The sequence below is a fragment of the Neofelis nebulosa genome, chromosome 11 (genome assembly GCF_028018385.1).
Source record: "Neofelis nebulosa isolate mNeoNeb1 chromosome 11, mNeoNeb1.pri, whole genome shotgun sequence".
Lineage (NCBI taxonomy): Eukaryota > Metazoa > Chordata > Mammalia > Carnivora > Felidae > Neofelis > Neofelis nebulosa.
The window spans coordinates 87,949,608-87,968,001 of record NC_080792.1 but is presented as its reverse complement, the minus strand read 5'-3'; the positions used below and the strand labels follow the sequence as shown (position 1 = coordinate 87,968,001).

Below are 18,394 nucleotides of genomic sequence, written 5' to 3'. Positions count from 1 at the left end.
CAAAAGATCCTTGGGAGGAGCCCAGCTAAATGCTAGCCACTCAAGTCTGGCAAGTAATTATCAGAAGGGTCTTTGGAACCGAGCCCTCTTGGCACTTCAGTATTGGGAAGTGGCCAGTCCGTAGAGCCTACTTAGGAGTTTGAGAATAATGCTACCAGATTCTGACCCCATAGGAAGAATGATGTCATAGATTTGTAACCTGCCCGTCCAGGTGGCCTGTGGATGCAGGTAAACCTTAACCTGCTCCACATTCTTCTCCAGGGGACAGTTCTAGCTTCCCTGAGCCAGGACCTTTATTAGAGGCCATCAAAGGTCTCCTTGCAGTGGTGGGACTGTGACTCGGGCCTTGGGAGAGGGAGAGAGGAGATTCTAGACCATGAGGCACTACTCAGTGGGTGGCAGGGTGGTTCTGGATAAAGTCACAGGCCAAGGACAGTTTGTACTAGGGTAAAGCCTGCTGGACCTGTGGGCCAGGCATCTGAGGAGGAGAGGAGAATGTCGTGAGAAGAACCACAGCATTAGTAGTATGACTGGCCAGGGGCAGACTCCAGACCCTACCTGGGCCACTCATGAATTTGGGATCGGAATTCAAAAAGAGCCAGTTCATTGTGAGTGGTTATATAACCAAGGTATATAAAAGGCAGCTCTTTTCCACCACAAGCATAAGAAAGCTGAGTGAAGGAGACACACAGAGAGATGGAGAGACCAAGTGAGACAAAGAGGATGGCTTTGCTGTGAACAGCTTTCCAACACTCTTGTATCATTAATAAATTTCCTTTATGAGGTAGTACGAGATGGTGTCTCTACTTGCAACCAAAGGGAACCTTGGATGAGGCAAGAATTTACACAGAGCAGTTACCCTCTGCTGAGAGGAAGACACACACCCAACAAATTAACTATAAGTGATGCAATGAGTGTGGAAATCAGAGCAAAAGTCCCATTCCAAAATAAACCAAAAAACCAAAACCAAAGCAAACAAGCAAACAAAAAAGTTCCATTCCAATTGGAATGAAGAACAAAGCAATGAAGGAGAGTCTACTGATGATCAGAGAAAAGGCCATCAAAACAAGATTTTGGGGGGCACCTGGGTGGTCCAGTTGGTTAAGCATCTGACTTTGGCTCAGGTCATGATCTCACAGTTGGTGGGTTTGAGCTCCCCACCAGGCTTTCTGTTGTCAGCACAGAGCTCTCTTCAGATCCTCAGTTCCTCTCTTTCTCTGCCCCTTCCCTGCTTATGCACGTGCCCCCCCCCCCCACACCTGTCAAAAACAAAAACACCTGAAGGAGAGGAAGGAATGATGAATGATCTAGGCTGATATCTGTAGGAACAGATATCCTGGCAGAAGGCACAGAAGAGGCAAAGCCCCTGAGACAGGAACATGCCCAGCATTTTCCAGGAACAGCAAGGAAGCACGTGTGTGGCTGGAGCAGAGTGAGACTGGGTGCCAGAAGTAGGCGACAGGTTCAGAGAGGAAAGGGGAGGTGGGTGCGCAGATGACAGGGAACTTTGGAGGGACTGTGGCTTTTACTGAGTGACCAGGGAGCCACTTCAAGGATGTGAACTGAGGAGGGAGAAGTGACTGGGGCTGACTTGTGTCCATGTAAAATACACGCATATTCAAGGGGTGGAGGGTCTGTACAGCTTCCATCAGATTCTTTTTTTTTTTTTTAACGTTTATTTTTGAGAGACAGAGCACCAGCAGGGAAGGGGCAGAGAGAGAGAGAGAGGGGGAGACACCGAATCCGAAGCAGGCCCCAGGCTCTGAGCTGTCAGCACAGAGCCCACGCGGGGCTCCAACCCAGGAACCCTGAGATCATGACCTGAGCGGAATTCAGAAGTCAGATGCTTAACCGACTGAGCCACCCAGGCGCCCCAGCTTCCCTCAGATTCTTCAAGGTGTCTAGTAGACCCCTGATGAGACTCAGAACGGGTGTGATGTTGGTTTTCCCTTCAAATTTTGCCTCTTTGTCTTCGAAACGTGGCACAAAAGGCTTTAACCTTTTTCTGTCTGCTTAGGGTTTTGTATTTGCCCAGAAGACCCCAGATGGGAGAGGGGCGCCGCATGGCAAGGGCAGTAGCCTCCCGGGACACACTGGGGCCCACGCTCCGCGGTTATCGGCTGTGAGGTCTTCGGGCTCGCCCACCAGCCTTTGGCCACCAGGCCTATGTACCAGCGGCCCTCGACCTCCACAGGTCCTAAAACATCCTTCCCCACGCCTGCGGATCTGCACCCTTCCGGCTGCTCAGCGAGCGCTGTCTCCGCAGGAAGGGGCGGGCACTGCCGGTGGCTTTGCTGGGGCCCCGCGTTGCCATAGCGACCCCAGCCGGGCCAGGGACGCCTAGGCGCGAGCTGCACTCGGCGACTGAAGCTGGAGGCTGAGACCCCACCGCTCTCGCCCCCGGGGCTGAGGATCCAGGTTCCGCCTCGCAGGTGATCTGGCGCAGGTGAGTGGGGTGGGGGCTCGGGACGGACCCTCAGCCATCTGGGCCCCGCCCCTCCACCTTCCGTTGTGGTTTATTGCGATTTAGTATACAAACTACGGGGCAGAGTCCGCGCACCGCCTCATAAGGCTTCCTTTCCCTGTCAGTGTCTCACATATTAAGACCGCAACCTCCTCTTGAGTTGAACCTGTGTTCCCGGGAAAGTGTGGGACAGAGGATGATTTTATACTACACTGATGAGGCCTTAAGTAACACCCAGTGACATCGTAAAAAAGTTATTAGGTTCTAGGTTCTCTTACACTTCTGAGTAAGCCAAGGAGAAAGTGTCAGTTTGGGGGTAATATGACACTACCAACTTTCTGAACATTTGCTAAACTCAACTTCAGTAAGACACAATATCTAGCTAAGACTTAAGTTAGTTTCTTTATAGTATTTCAATTTTTACAGTACCTTCCCCTTAGGGTATCTGACGCTCCTTTTCCATTTATAGTAATGACATGTGAAGTCTCTTTCTTCACATGATAAATATATTGATTTTTAAAAGTGAATTAATTTACATATAAAAATCCATCATCATACAGGTGGTACTAGGAAATGGGAGGGGAAAAAAAACACATTAAATTTAAGGCCTGAGACTGTTTACTCCCTCCCAGCTTTTCCCCTTGCTGTTTTCTTTGCCAGGAGGGACTTACCCTGTTCCTAGGCACGATTGTCAAAATAAATGCCAGCCTGTGTGCTTGGTCAGCCTGGTCAGACTCCTGGAGACCCTGCTGTAGCCCAACAGAAGGAACTTCTTGATGTGTGGGCCCAGTGCAAAATGGAAAAGGGGGCCCTCACCCACAAAATATTAAGAATTAAAAAACAGTGGGGCACCTGGGTGGCTCAGTCGGTTGGGCGACCGACTTCGGCTCAGGTCATGATCTCACAGTTTGTGAGTTCGAGCCCCGCGTCGGGCTCTGTGCTGACGGCTCGGAGCCTGGAGCCTGCTTCGGATTCTGTGTCTCCCCCTCTCTCTACCTCTCCCCTGCTCACACTCTGTGTCTCTCTGTATCTCAATAATAAATAAACGTTTAAAAAATTTTTTTTAAAAATAGAATTAAAAAACAGTGACATCAAAGGAATAAACCAAGCACAGGCCCTTCTAAGGGTGGGCCCTGTTCGACTACACAGGTTGCATACCCACAGGTTGCTGGCTGTGGGTGGTTGGATGCTTGAGATACCATGACCTCCTGAAACCTGCTCAGCCCAGAGGTCATTCTAATTGGTCAGTACCTATCAGGATATTGGTTAAATATTTTACTCTAACCCCTTCTGCCAGCTCCACTGGCACGTGTGAGTATTGCCCAAACCCATGGAGCAGGATAGATGGTATTTGCTGAGGGGAAACAGATCCCCTGATTGGGAGGAGACCATTTTTATCACCTTGCACGAGCTGCGCCGAGATGCACAGATAGACATGAATGTCCTCACTGGAGATCTTGAGGACATGAAAGGCACAGGTGGTGGGGTCCCAGATGACAGAGGGACCTTAGACCACCCAAAGATTCCCTGCAACCCCATCAGGCATGGCAGGAAGGAGAGCCCTGGTCTGATGGGAAAACCTAAGCAGGTAATAAGGCAGACAAGTAGAATATCCGGGCAGAGGGCAGAGGTCATAGATAAAAGGATGACTGTCCATCCTGGTGTGCCTGGGATCCGCCCAGTTTTGGCACTGAAATCCAAATTCCGAGGAAACCCCTCAATCCTAGGCAAACCCGGACAGTTGGTCACCCGAGATGTAGTATCCTTAGTTGGTGGGCTTTCCTGACCACTTCAAAAGCCAGGCCCTGAGCCTTTCCAGTACCCGCTAACGGATAAGGCAGGACCAAAAGAACTACAGTATTGGGTGCTGGGTGCAGAGAAGGTGTCCCTGTGGGCTCTGCTACAGCAGCTGTCCGCCAGCCCAGAGTGGCCTGGCTAGCTCTTCTCCCCCCAACTCTCCCTGAGTGAATCCCACTGCTCACCACTGGGGGCTCCAGGCCAGGCTCTAGACTTAGGACCAGCATCCACTCTGACTGGTCATATTGGTTATTAAATATGTGACTTTCAACCATCGGTGGGGGACAGCTTTGTCATCACAAACCCCCCTGCTCTACTGGTTTCCCTGGGTTCCCAAGCAATTGTGCCATCAGACCCACCTCAGGGAGGCCCTAGAGATGCAAAGGAGATGACAGACACGGGCCAGTCTAGTGCAGAAGGATCCCCCCCAAATGGCTGCTCATCTGCCCGGGGACTCCAAACACACATGACTCACACCATTTGGGCTCAGACAAGTGCCTCCCCAGGAAGCCCCGGGATCCTGGCATTACTAGGGACACACTGAGCCCCTGATGTCCCTAACCCTTTGCCAGCACCTCTGGTCCTGCAGAAGCAGCCAACATGCCTAACTCCAAGTGCCTGCAAAAGTCGGAGCCCCTGTGGAAGGAGTGGGACCAGAAGGCCCAAAAGAATGGACTGAGGCACCAGGTGAACGCTGTCAATGGTGACTGCTATGTGGGCCAATGGAAGGACAACATGAAACATGGTGAGTGGGGGATCTTCAGGGGCTTGGGAGTATGGAGTCTGGGCCATGGTGGGTGATGGGGGCCAAGGAAGTAGCTGGCAGAGCTTGTCAGGGACGTAAGATATCACAAGATATGTCACCAAGGCTCCCCCAGGGGGTAAATGCTGCTGACCTGGACCAGCTGGGGGCCTCCACAGCCTGGGGCTCTGGAACCAAACTCAACCCTGACTTTAGATGACCAGGGACCAGCGCAGGACAAAGTGGTCTTGAGATACCAACCATAACCACGGCCTGGGTTCTAGGGACTCCAGCATAGTCCTTACCTTCTGAGACCTGGGCTAAGTTGGGCCTGGTTAGCAGGAGGAAAAGGAGCCCCCCAAACCCCTTGCAGTGGTGATTCAAAGAGCTCTGATGTGGGGGTCTGACCAGTAATGAGTGAGAGAGGACACACACACACAAGCACATACACACACAGCTAGCTGGGGCTTCAAATTTAACTGTAGCTTTAACCAGCAAACAGCATGGGGGTCCTTGTGGTACAAAATCAGCCCTGAAGAAAATCAAGTGTTTTTAAGTTTTATTTATTTAGGGGCACCTAGATGGTTCAGTTGGTAGAGCATGTGACTCTTTTTTTTTTTTTTTTTAGGTTTATTTATTTATTTTGAGAGAGAGATAGAGAGAGCGAGCAGTGGAGGGGCAGAGAGAGAGGGAGAGAATCCCAAGCAGGCTCCATACTGTCAGTGTGAAGCCTGATGCGGGGCTCAAACTCACGAACCATGAGATCATGACCTGAGCTGAAACCAAGAGTTGGACACTTGACCGACTGAGCCACCCAGGTGTCCCAAGCATGTGACTCTTGATCTTGGGGTCATGAGTTCAAACTCTTGTAATCTCTACACCCAACATGGAGTTCAAACTCATGGCCTCAAGGTCAAGAGTCACATGCTCTTCTGACAGAGCCAGCCAGGCATCCCCCCAAAAACAAATTTTTATTCCAAACAGATGGTATGGCTTCTCACTCAGGACTTGAAATCCAGATGCTATGTTCTTAACCACTTTTCTGTCCTGCCTTCCTGAGTTAAGCACTTTGGAGTCCATAAAGCTGGGTCAGAATCTCAGCTTCACCAACTCTGGCCTTGAGGAACTAATTACCCCCACTCTGAGCCTCAGTGTTCCAATCTGTAAAGTGGGAATATACATATCAGTAAAGATAAGAGATGACGTCTATCAAGTGTGTAGCCCAGGGTCTGTACAGAAGGGGAACTTCTTGAGTGTTCTTTGAGGGCTGAGCGTGGCAGGGATCACCACTCCTGAGAACTTTCCTTGTCCGGAAGCACTCCAAAGCTCACCCCACCCAATGTGCGACACAACACCACCACTCAGCAGTGACTTAAAGGCCAGACTTTATGCAGCTACTCCGGGCTTTGTGTGCAGTTAAAGATGCCTGTTTGTGTGCTTTAGTCCCTGTGGGCAGCAGGTGAGGTAGACAAGGCCCTAAACTAGGAATCAGGATCCCGAAGTTCCGACCCTGGCTCTACCACTGAACAGCTGTGTGATTTCGGGTAAGCCATCTCCCATTCTCTGGATCTCAGCTGCCCCACCTGTGATATGAACTCATGGGTTGACAAGGCCCTCTGAGCCCTTCTTCTGTGTGAGTCCTGCCTCCCCTAGGACCCTGGAGGCATAGAGCTGATTGGGCTGGGGCTCCAGAAAATGGACCTGTCAGAGAATCCAGACCCAGCCTCCCCTCTCTTCAAGACGTGCCTTTGACCACGCTGACAGGGGATTGCTGTGGTGTAAGCAGCCTGGAAGCAGTCAAAAGTCATCATCATTCAGGGCAAGGATTGGAGTGGCTAGTGCTTCCCCAGCCTGTTCATTCATTCACTCTGCTAACACCCATTGCACTCCTAGTCCATGCCAGGCCCTGTACTGGGCATCTGCTTAATGCCAGCCCCCAGGGAGCTCCAGTCTCACAGAGAAGCCACACAGTAAGTAATACCCCATTTTAGAGAAGAGGAAATTGGGACTCGGAGAGAAGAAATTATTTACTGAGGGTCACATACCTATGTGGTAAATGACATGGAGGCAGAAGCCAGCCTCCCAGAAAAAAAAAAAAAGGAAACATGCTGTCTCGAAAACTCAGTGACTATGTATGCTACATGGTGGAGAACCATGGGGACAACTATAAAGCTATGGCCTAAGATGAGGAGAGTTACTGTCAAGATATCCCAAAACAGATTCAGAATAAGACCAATGTCTATAAGCATTTTTACCCAGCAGAGTGGCAATCCTTCCTCGATTCTTTGCAGAAGAATAAGATAGAGGGGCGCCTGGGTGGCTCAGTCGGTTGAGCGGCCGACTTCAGCTCAGGTCATGATCTCACAGTCCGTGAGTTCAAGCCCCGCGTCGGGCTCTGTGCTGACAGCTTGCATCCTGGAGCCTGTTTTGGATTCTGTGTCTCCCTCTCTCTGACCCTCCCCCATTCATGCTCTGTCTCTGTCTCAAAAATAAAAATAAACATTTAAAAAAAAAAAAGAAGAATAAGATAGAAGTTGAGTGATTGAGGGGCGCCTGGGTGGCTCAGTTGGTTAACCATCTGATTCTTGATTTCAGCTCAGGTCATGATCTCATGGTTTGTGAGTTCAAGCTCCTCATTGGACTCTGTGCTGACAGCACAGAGCCTGCTTGGGATTCTCCCTCTCCTTCTCTCTTTGCCCCTGCCCTGCTCATGCTCTCTCTCTCTCAAAATAAATAAACTTAAAAAAAAAAAAAGAAGTTGAGTGATTGGCTTATGCCTGCCCCAGGCTGAGACCTCCTCCTGGACCAGAGAAGCTGGAGCCAAAGTGTAAGATTTTAGGCAAGGAGAAGCATGTGGCTAGATATCTCTCTCTCTCTCTCTCTCTCTCTCTCTCTCTCTCTCTCTCTCTCTCTCTCTCTCTCACACACACACACACACACACACACACTCCTCTCTGGGGAAGGAACTGTCTCCCAGATGCTTCTGAGGGCCCTGGGAAAAGCCAGAACCTACTGTTTTCAGAGTGGATGGTTTGTTTATATATAGTCTGTACATAATAAAACAAGGCTATTTTGCATCAAAAAAATAAAAATAAAAGTGTGGCATCAGGATGTGAAGAGGGCCAGAGAGGAGACACAAAGGCAGCCATGAGAACACAGAGAGGTGATATTTGAGCTGAGTGCAAAAGGATTAAGGATTCACTTGGTAGAAGAGCATATCTTCTAGATGGTGGAATCAGAATGGAAGGCTTTGGGCTGTATTGTCTTGTTCAGTCTTGTTTTTGGAACTGACTGGAAGCCCATGTGCCCAGAGCAGAGAGAGCCGGGGGAAAGGGCAGGCAGGGCAAGGGTTCCAACCACGAAGGACCTTACTGGGGCGCATGGGGGGCTCAGTTCATTGAGCATCTGCTCTTGGCTTCCACTAGGGTCATGATCTCTCATGGCTTGTGGGTTTGAGCCCCGCCTAGGGCTCCACACTGCCAGTACAGAGCCTGCTTGGAATTCTCTCTCTCTCCCTCTCTCTCTGCCACTCCTGCACTCTCTCTCGCTCAAAATAAGTAAATAAACTAAAAAAAAAAAAAAAAAAAGGACCTTTTAGGAGGTGGTAAATTTGCGTCATCCCAGAGGCAAACAGTCTCATTAGACCAACTTGAATCACATGCCCTTCATTGAACCAATCACAGTGGCCCCGGGCTGATTGGCTAGCCTTGCCAGGGGGAGGAGTCTGATCCATACAAACCTTAGGGATTGAGAGTTTGGGAGGTGCTGGTTCCCCAAAAGGAATAAAATTAGAAGGAGGACAGGTATAGACAACCCAGTGAGGGCTCTACCTCAAGGGCAAAAATAATTGGTAACATCTTTCCTATTTGCAGGCACTGTTCTAAGTGCTTTCCATACATTAATGAATTTAGTGATAGAACAACCCCATGAGATTCTCTCATCTCCCTTTTACCAATGAGGAGCTTAATAACATTGAGGAACTTAATAACATTAAGTTATTTGTGCAAGATCAGAAAGCTCACAGGGACAATGTTGGATTTGTTCCTGAGCTACCAAGGACCAAGACATGAATTGGCCCATATAGGTACTCCACAAATATTTTACTCATCCTTTTGTTCAACAAATGTCTTTGTTCCGCATGTATTTGTCTCCTGGAACTTGCCAGGCACTGTTCCTCGGTGCTGGGAATAGAGCGGTGAGCAGAACGGACCAAAGTCTGTGTCCTCAGAGAGTGCACATTCTCCTCATGGAGAGCTAGACAATAGACAATAAATGATAAGTGAGTGAATTGTCTGTTAGGTTAGGAGTTGATAAGGGATATGGAAAGAAACAGAGCAGGGTAAGAGAGGAAGATAGGCTTGTGATTTTACAGGGGTTGGTCAGGGTAAGCCTCACTGAGAAAGATTTGAACAGAGACTTGCAGGAGGTAGGGAGTGAGTGAATATTTGGAGAAGAGCGTTCTAGGCCAAAGGATAAGCAGGTATAAAGGCCCTGAGGCAGAAGCATATCTGGCGGGATCCAGGAACAGCATGGAGGCCATAGTGGCTGGAAGGTGGGAGTGGAAAACACAGACAAAGCAGGAGTGGTAGGAGAGGGTCCCCATGTGTGTTCTGGAGAACTGAAGAAATATGCAGAATATTTTCTAGAAATTCTGGCCATCTGGCATAATCATTCAGTATTATTAAGAGATAAAGCTAGGGGCACCTGGGTGGCTCAGTCGGTTAAGTGTCCGACTTCGGCTCAGGTCATGATTTCATGGTTCATGAGTTCGAGCCCCGAGTCAGGCTCTGTGCTGACAGCTCCGAAGCCTGGAACCTGCTTCGGATTCTGTGTCTCCCTCTCTCTCTCTGCCCCTCCCCCGCTCACACTCTGTCTCTGTCTCTCTCAAAAATAAATCAACATTAAAAATATTAAAATAGAAAAAAAGAGACAAAGCTTATTATTATTAAGAGAAAAAGAAGTGGCAGATTTCTACTTGGGATTTGTTAGAGCAATCTGGTTTCAGAGCAAAGGACTGGAGAACTGCTATTTGTAGAAATGGAACTTTCTTGGTGTTTTCCCTACTGGTGGGTGTCTAGAGGCACAGACCCTGGCCCAGCCCTTGAGAACACCAAGGCAGCCCCTGAGGCCAAGGAGTCCCTGAGACCAAGGCAGACACAGCATCCGCCCCTCCAGGCCCATGGCTGCCGTGTCTGCAATCTTGGCCTGTCTCTGTGTCATCAGGAAAAGGAACACAGATCTGGAAGAAAAAAGGAGCCATCTATGAGGGAGACTGGAAGTTTGGGAAGCGAGATGGCTATGGCACCCTCAGCAATCCTGACCAAGAGAAGGGAAAGTATAGAAAAGTATACTCTGGCTGGTGGAAAGATGATAAAAAATCGGTGAGTGGTTCCCATCATGCTCTGGGGTGTGGGCCGGGCTGAAAGCAGGCTGTGTGTGTGTGTGTGTGTGTGTGTGTGTGTGTGTAGGGGGAGCAGTCAGAGAGGCCTGGGAGAAAAGGGGGGAAGGGTTGAAGGAAGGAGGACAAGGGCACTGTGTGCGTGGGAGAAGGAAGGGGTGGGGAATCATCAAGGGTTCTCAGAACAAAACCCAGGAAACAGGAAGCAAGAGGAGAGGGCCCAGGGAGGAGCCCATGAAACCCTGTGGCTACAAAAAGCCAGCCAGGCTGTGTGGGGGCCAAGTCTCCTCCCCCATCTCCCCCACTCATTTCCTGGCTTTCTTTTCCCTGGGCATTCCTTTCTAAGAATCCCCCTTCTGTTGGGCCTGAACAAGAAGGGGGTAGGAAAAGTGGGAGCAAGAAAGCAGAGGCCACACCCTTGGCCACAGAACAAGAAAGGAAGGTCCTGGAGGTAGAAGCCAGCCAGAGGCATATCCTCAACCCTTAAGTGCCTGACCCCTCACCATAGGCCATAGAGACAGCTAATAACACAGTGCTGCTATTGAACAACTGCTATTGCAATGCCAGAATCACAGCATATGATGCTTCAACTAACTCACAATGTCGTCATCATCATCATCACTCATTTTATTCATAAGGAAACAAGCTCAGAGAGGTGAAGTGCCTTGCCTGGGGTCACACACTGCTGGCAAGTGGTAGAGCTCAGGATTTCATGATCTCTGCTCTGAAACTGTTTACTGGCCAGTAGGGAGAGAGGTCCCAAAATAAACAATTCACATTTAATATGGTGTTAGGATAGAGGTTTTCACAGGGAGCCCACAGGAATTGAGAATTCAGGGCAGGCTTCCTGCAGGAGGTGATGCCAAAAGGTACAAAGACTTAAACAGGGAGGGAAAAAAGGAGAAGAGGAAGTAGCAAAGTGGAAGGAGCAAAGAATGTGTCAAACAGCAAGGCGTGTGTGCCCACAGGTAGGAGGGAGGGGGGAGGGGTAGGTGGGGGCCTTGAAGGCTATGTGGAGAATCAGGATTTTGAGGGGTAGATGGGCTGCTTAACCCAACTTCTTTAGGTGTGATCTGCGGGGAGTCCATGATTCTCTGTAGTTGTGGTGTTCATTTTTCTGGGGAGAAAGTCCATAACTGATGGGATTCTCTCAGAAGCATCTGTGACTTTTAATAGGGTCAAATCAAAGCTGAGGAGAGGGGGCAAACATGATCAGATGTGCGATGTAAAGATCCGTCTAGCTGCTTACTGGGGGATGCATGAGGAGGGGAGAATGGAGGAACGGGACCCGTGAGGAGCAGAGACGAGATACTGGGCTGCATGAAGGTGACAGCATAGGGGTGGAGGGCAATGGGTCAACCCGGGGAGCTTTTTCAATTCACGACCATGAGCTTGGGATGTAGGGCTGAGGGAGGAAACAGGGAAGTAGCCAGGGTGTGGCTTGGGTGCCAGGGAAGATGGGGGTGACTTTCCTAGTGTTGGGGACGCCATGAACAGGGACACCTTCGTGCTTTCAGGGCTATGGGATTCAGTTTTTCGGACCCAAGGAGTATTACGAGGGTGAGTGGTGTGGCGACCAGCGCAGCGGGTGGGGCCGCATGTACTACAGTAACGGCGACATCTACGAGGGCCAGTGGTTGAAGGACAAGCCGAATGGGGAGGGCATGTTGCGCCTGAGTAAGTGCCCCGCCCCAATAGCCTGCTGGCCACGCCCCACCCACAACCCTTTCTCCAGCTCCAGCTAAGATGAACGACAGGACAAGATCCCTGCCCTCAAAGAATTTATATTCCTTTTTTCTTTTTTAAAGTTTATTTATTTATTTTGAGACAGAGTGGGGGAGGGGCAGAGAGAGAGGGAGAGAGAGAATCACAAATGGTCTCCAAGCTGACAGCACAGAGCCTGACCCAGCCTCAATCTCACCAATGGTGAGATCATGACCTGAGCTAAAATCAAGAATCTGACTCTCAACCGACTGAGCCACCCAGGTGCCCTCCTGGGAGCTTATATTCGAAAGGGGGAGCCTAACAATAAACATCAACAATTAAGACATTTTCTTATGGTCCTAATAATCATAGTCTATGCTTACACAGCACTGAGCTCACTTAATCCTCGCTATGGTCCTATAAGATAGATACTCTTAGCCCGATTTTACAGATGAACTGAGGTACAGAGAGGTTAAGTGACTTGCTCAAGGTCAATGCAGTCTGTTAGTCGTTAGATCCAAAGTGCTAAGGAATATCCCTTGAAAATAGAAAGGTGTGTTGGATGACAAAGGAGTTGTGGACAGGAGCGATTTAGATTGACTTATGGTCAGGGAATGTCTCCCTCAAGAGGTGACATTTGAACAGAAGACTTGAAGGAAGAGAAGGAACCTGATAGGCATTGAGCTGGGAAAGAACAGAGGAAAGAGTAATCAGTCAAGTAAACTGCCTTAGCGTCAGGACTTAACCCATTCCCTACATAGCAACCAGCATGAATTTTTTACAGATTGGACCTGGTGGCTGCCCTGCTTTCAACCATCCGTAGGCAGCACCATCTGGCCCTCCTCACCTAATTGTGCTTCCCACGTCTTCCTCTGGGAATCCCTTCATTTCAGCCACACTCGTGTTCTTCCAGTTCCTCCCACGCTTTCTGCCTCAGGGCCCTTGCACTGCAGTTCTCTCTTCCCCGCAATAGAAAGAAGATCCTCCAGGTCTTTGCACTGTCTCCTCCTCAGAGAGGCCTTCCCTGTTCACTCCACTAAAGCACATTCTCCTCAGCACCTGCTTGCTTCCTTTCCTTTTTAGCGCTAGGTGTATAACCTCAGGCAAGTTTCTTTGTGTCGGTGCCTCAGTTACCTCACCTGTAAAATGGGAATGAGAGTAGTACCCACTTTGTAGGTGCTACGAACACGTCTGGCACATAGTAGGCTATCTATAAAGCTAGGGCCATTGTCTCTCCAGACTGTGAGCTGCATAAGGACCTGGACAGCATATTTATTTTGTTCCCCACTGTTTCCCCAATGCCTGGCACATAGTAAGTGCTCTTAGTGAGGACACAGACCAGAGCTCAGTCTCCTGACAACTCAAGATTCCAACTTCCAGTGAGATTTGGCCAAACTGAGGCATTGGGGCCACTGAGGAGGGTTTAATCCAGTCACTTCGGTCTGTCGTCCTCAATCCCCCGGGCACCCAGTGCTGTGCCTGCTTTCAGTGAGCATCTGATAGCCTGCATTTAGTGAGCACCTGCTGCGGCCACACATAGTGTAAGGGTTCTAAGTGCATCATTTCTAGTGGCCCAGACTCTGGAGACAGCTTGCCTGGGTTCAAATCCCACCGCAAGCTCTTACTACCTACGTGACCTTGGGCAATTTGCTTAAACTCTCGCGCTTTGGTTTTCTCATCTGCAAAGTAAGGATAAAAATAAAACTTAAGTAGGGTATTGTGAAGGTTCACTGAGGTTTGTGGAGGGCTTAGCATGGTGCCTGACACGTAATAGTAAGTGTTCGACAATATTCTAGCTCATACTTGGAGGTAGCAGGTGTCAGCAAATTACGATCCTTGAACCAAATCCAAATCGAGCTCCATGTACGTTTTGGTAAGTAAAGTTTTATTGGCACACTGACTTGCTCATACATTTACACATTGTCCACGCTGCTTTCATGATTTGATGGCAGAGTTGAGTGGCTGTGACAGAGAACATGGGACACACAAAGCAGAAAATACCATCTGCCCCTTCACAGAAAAAGTCTGCTGACCTCTGACCTAGAGTTTATCCAGTATCCTTCTAAGCCCTTTCTGTGTTTTGACTTATTTAACCTCCACCGCAATTCTGTGAGGTAGGTGTTACTGTTATTCCCATTTTACAAATGAGGAAATGAGACAGAATGGTCGAGTGATTTGCCCGAGACCACACGGCTGCGAGTGTCTCAGCGGAGAAGTGCTAGCTTTTTTATTACTCCTTTTGCAGCACCACCACCACCCGTTGAGCAGGAGAGTTAATTCATGATTAAGAGCGTGGTCTCCTGGGATGAACAGCCCTTGGCTTCAAATCTTGTCTCTGACACTTCCTAGCTCTGTGACCTTGAGCACGTCAGTCAAACTCCCTGAGCTTTCAAGCTCCATCTGTAAAAATGGAGTCCGTTATCCTTCATAGAACTGTTTTTGTGAGGAGTGCGTGAGGTCAGAAACATAGCAAAGAACCATGCGCAGAATGAGTGCTGGAAAAACACTGCCTCTTCATGTCGGTAGCTACATTTTGTATAAATAGGAAACGATGTTGCTCATCCAAATTCAGGCAAGTAGTGGAGGCAAGACTTGGACCGGCTCTGATTCTGGAAGCCATTGACACCCCTAGGCTCTGATGTTTATAGTTCGGGCCTCCCAGACTCCAGGCAGCCCAGCCCAGGGCACTCTCAACATCTTGGTCTCCTTCTGGCTTCCCTGTGGGCACAGTGGCCTGCGGAGGGGCCAACCTGCTAGTGGGGCCTGGTTAGGTGTGCCCAGCACCCAAGTGACCCTGTCCTTTCCCCCAGAGAACGGGAACCGCTACGAGGGCTACTGGCAGAGAGGCATGAAGAATGGGTCGGGCCGTTTCTTCCACCTGGACCACGGTCAGCTGTTTGAAGGCTTCTGGGTGGACGACGTGGCCAAGTGTGGCACAATGATTGACTTTGGCCGCGATGAGGCCCCTGAGCCCACCCAGTTCCCCATTCCTAAGGTGGGCAGCACCCACCAGGGCCCTGTGGCCACACCCAGAGAGACAGAAAACAGTACCTCCCCCCCCCCCCCCCCCAACCACCCACACACACCCAGGCACATCCAGCCTGGCCAGGCCTAGCCCAGCCCAGCCCAGCCAGGGAACAAACCAGATTTTGTTTTCAGTCGGGGCATCCCCACAGAGACTGGCAGCGCCCAAGGCAGATAGCACTTCCAGAGTCGGCAGCACCCCACAAGGTGGGCAGCACCCCACAGGATGGCGGCCTGGGCCTTCCATGCTCCCCAATCCAACCCCTTACTGCTTCCCTCCAGATCGAAATTCTAGACCCTAATGGTGTGCTGGAGGAAGCCTTGGCCATGTTCAAGAAGACAGAGGAAGATGAAGATTGATGCCAGGTGAGGGATGGGCATACTTTCCCCCCTCGGATGTGGTTGAGAAAGCTCCTGGGGTCTCCTTTGGCCAAGGGGCTCAGGGGCAGGACCAGAGGGTGGGTTTCTTTCCTCCTGCAATCCAGCTGGTTCTTTTTGGTTCCTCCCCTTCAAAACTCATTTCCTCAAAGACCAGGTCCCTCCTGAAAGCCCTTGAGTAAGGTAGTTTGCCCCAGGCCTGCACTTGCGCATCTGTCCTAGCCCCTCCTGGTGTGGGTGTTAAGTGGGGTTCCAGGAGAGGGTGATGATACAGCGTCTTTGGGTGCCAGCTGCCACCAGCCCCTTACCCCTGCAGAGAACACACCAGAGCTTCTGGAGAAATTCAAGCCCGTCGCCCAACTGCTCAAACCGGTGCGGCTTCTGCAGAAGTGAGTGGTGACTCGGGCACACCCTTGGCACCCTCAGAGGGCACCTCACTCCTCCCAGCACTGGATCATCCTCTCCCCAGCTGGCTTTGGGGATCCTCTTGTTACAGCTTTCATTCTGGGCCCCCATTCCTGAGCACGGGAGTATAAAGAACTGGTGGCTTCAGCCCAGGGCTTGCGGTGTGTGATTGTGGGTGGGGTGGAGAGGGTGGAGTTCTGGGAAGGACTTTAGGTGAGGAAGACAGACATCCCCACGGGCTGCATGGATTTACCCAGGGGGAGAAAGAAGAAGTGTCTCTAGGTCTCTGACCTTTGAGATACTCCAGGGAGAAGAGCCGGTGTCTAGTCACATTGGCCACTAAGATTTGGGGTTGAGACAGAATCTGGCTTCTCAACCTAACACAGGAACACTCAACCTTAGGATCCTGCAGGAGCTTTAAAAGCTACAGACACCCAGGTCTCACATTCAGACTCTGGTCTGTCTGGGGTGAGGCCTGGCCTTCAGAAAGTTCCCCAGATGATTCTAACGTGCAGCCGGGGCCATGAACCCCTGACTTACTGGTTTTGTGACCCTAAGTGACCTCAGTTGCCCCATTTGTAAAATGGCACTTAGGAAATCTCACAGGGGTTTTTGAGGATTTGCTAACAGATGTAATAATAACAAATAAGTTGTATTGAGGTTGTGAAGCTGAGATCCAGGAAGAGCTTTGCAGAATTCTAGACAACATTCTGCAAGGTACAAGGGACCCTTACATAATGGGTAGGAACATGAGCTCAGCAGTCAGACTGCCTGGGTGTGAATCCCAACAGTGATTTATGAGCGGTGTGTTCTTGGACATGGCACCCAACCTCTCTGTTCTCTAGGTTCCCTCCCCTCAGACCCGGACAATAACAGTCCTTACCACCCAGGTTACCGTGGTTAACATAAGGATGAAATAAGGTGTGGTTCTAATCTGAGGGTGCTGTTGTCTCCCTTCCCTGCTGAGGGACACTTGGCAATGTCTGGAGGCATTTTTGGTTGTCACAACTGGCAGGGAAAGATATTACTGGCAACTAGTGGCTAGAGGTTGAGGATCCTGCTAAACACACTATAATATACTCTAGGGGCTCCCGACTTCAGCTCAGGTCATGATCTCAGGGTTTGTGGGTTTGAGCCCCATATCGAGCTCTGTGCTGACAGCTCAGAGCCTGGAGCCTGCTTCAGATTCTGTGTCTCCCTCGCTCTGTACCCGCCCCCCCCCCCCCCCCCCGCTTACACTCTTTCAAAAATAAACATTAAAAAAATAAACATTCTACAATAGTTTTCCAGCCCAATGTCCGAAGTATAACCCTGTAACCCCATATTCATAAAGCCCTCAGCAAGTGCCAGATATAAAGATTCAATAAACAGGGACACTATCGATGTTCTTTCTGCCCTCTAAATCATAAGCAGGGTGGCCTGACCCTCGGTATGGTTCTCACACCAGGAAGTTGAGCCTGGCCCACTTGGGACACAGAACATTCACTCGGTGCCAGGCCCTGTGCTGATATGTGTCTCCTCCCATGACCCCTCAACAACCTATGAGGTGTCCTGCTATTATTAGTACCTTCTCAGAGGAAACAGGTTCAGGGATGTTCACCAGTCACAAAGCTAGAAAGGAACTGTACTTAAACTTAGATCTGTCTGCTCTGAAGGCACAGAACAGTGGCAGAGCATATATAAGGCCACCTTTTTTTTTTTTTTTTTCTTTTTCCACCAGAAAAAGTAGGGTGTGTTCTAGTTTATGTATAAAAATCTCTCTAGATAGGAACACAATAAATACACTGGCAACAATGGATGTCTCTGGAGAGAACTGGGAACCCGGGAGGAAGGGCAACTTTTCACTGTTGTATTTGGAACTTGTGAATGTATTATGTATCCAAAATATAAATAAAACTGAAACTAAAGACTGTTCTTTAACTACCAGTGTTTTCCTGAGTTGCCTGGTTTTGAGCACCTGGGGTGCTTGTTAAAAATACAGATTCTAGATCTACACAGACCAACTTGAATTGGAACCTCTAGGGGAAAAGCTTGGAAAGCTACATTTTACAAGCCAATCTGGTGATTTTTTGACTTAGGAAAGAAAATAAACCTAAGGGGCGCCTGGCTGGCTCAGTCGCTGGAGCGTGTGAGTCTTGATCTCGGGGTTGTGGGTTTCAGCCCCACATTGGGTGTGGAGACTACTTAAACATAAAACTGAAAGAAAGAAAGAAAACAATGAGGGGAGGGGAAAGGCGAGGAGGAAAGGGAAGACCTAAGACTGGAGTCATGGCCCAGAAGTTAGTGCAGCCAGCTCCCAAGTCTTTGCAGAAGCAAAGAGGTGGGCAGGTGACGGGGCTGCATGGAAGATGGCCAGGTCTTCTCTGGGGAGCAACAGAGAGCTTCACACAGGGGCCCCTGCTCCCCACTACTCAGTCCCAGTCAGAAGGCCGTCCAAGGACAGGGGAGAGTAGGTCCTGGTGCGTGAGATGCAGGAGAGAGG

General features: G+C 49.8%; 1 protein-coding gene across 3 annotated transcripts; it reads left to right on the top strand.

Moving 5' to 3' along the window:
• The first annotated feature begins 2,328 nt into the window (after positions 1–2,328).
• Positions 2,329–17,832, top strand: MORN3 (MORN repeat containing 3). 3 transcript variants are annotated; one of them, XM_058691317.1, is made up of 7 exons: positions 2,329–2,432; positions 4,834–5,006; positions 10,227–10,384; positions 11,919–12,078; positions 14,916–15,100; positions 15,412–15,495; positions 15,824–17,832. In XM_058691317.1, exons 2-6 carry the CDS (start codon positions 4,862–4,864, stop codon positions 15,487–15,489), a joined length of 726 nt encoding a protein of 241 aa, XP_058547300.1. In that variant the 5' UTR covers positions 2,329–2,432; positions 4,834–4,861; the 3' UTR covers positions 15,490–15,495; positions 15,824–17,832. The 3 variants fall into 3 exon arrangements, with proteins under 3 accessions (XP_058547300.1, XP_058547301.1, XP_058547299.1); XM_058691318.1 differs by having other exon boundaries at positions 2,354–2,446; XM_058691316.1 differs by lacking the exon at positions 2,329–2,432 and having other exon boundaries at positions 4,529–5,006; positions 15,798–17,832.
• The last annotated feature ends 562 nt before the right edge of the window (positions 17,833–18,394 follow it).

Bases quoted from the DNA above. Each gene is read 5' to 3' on its own strand.
- MORN3 (XM_058691317.1), top strand. From the start codon at position 4,862: ATGCCTAACTCCAAGTGCCTGCAAAAGTCGGAGCCCCTGTGGAAGGAG. The intron at 5,007-10,226 runs GTGAGTGGGGGA...CTGTGTCATCAG, and splicing joins GAAGGACAACATGAAACATG to GAAAAGGAACACAGATCTGG. The intron at 10,385-11,918 runs GTGAGTGGTTCC...TCGTGCTTTCAG, and splicing joins GGAAAGATGATAAAAAATCG to GGCTATGGGATTCAGTTTTT.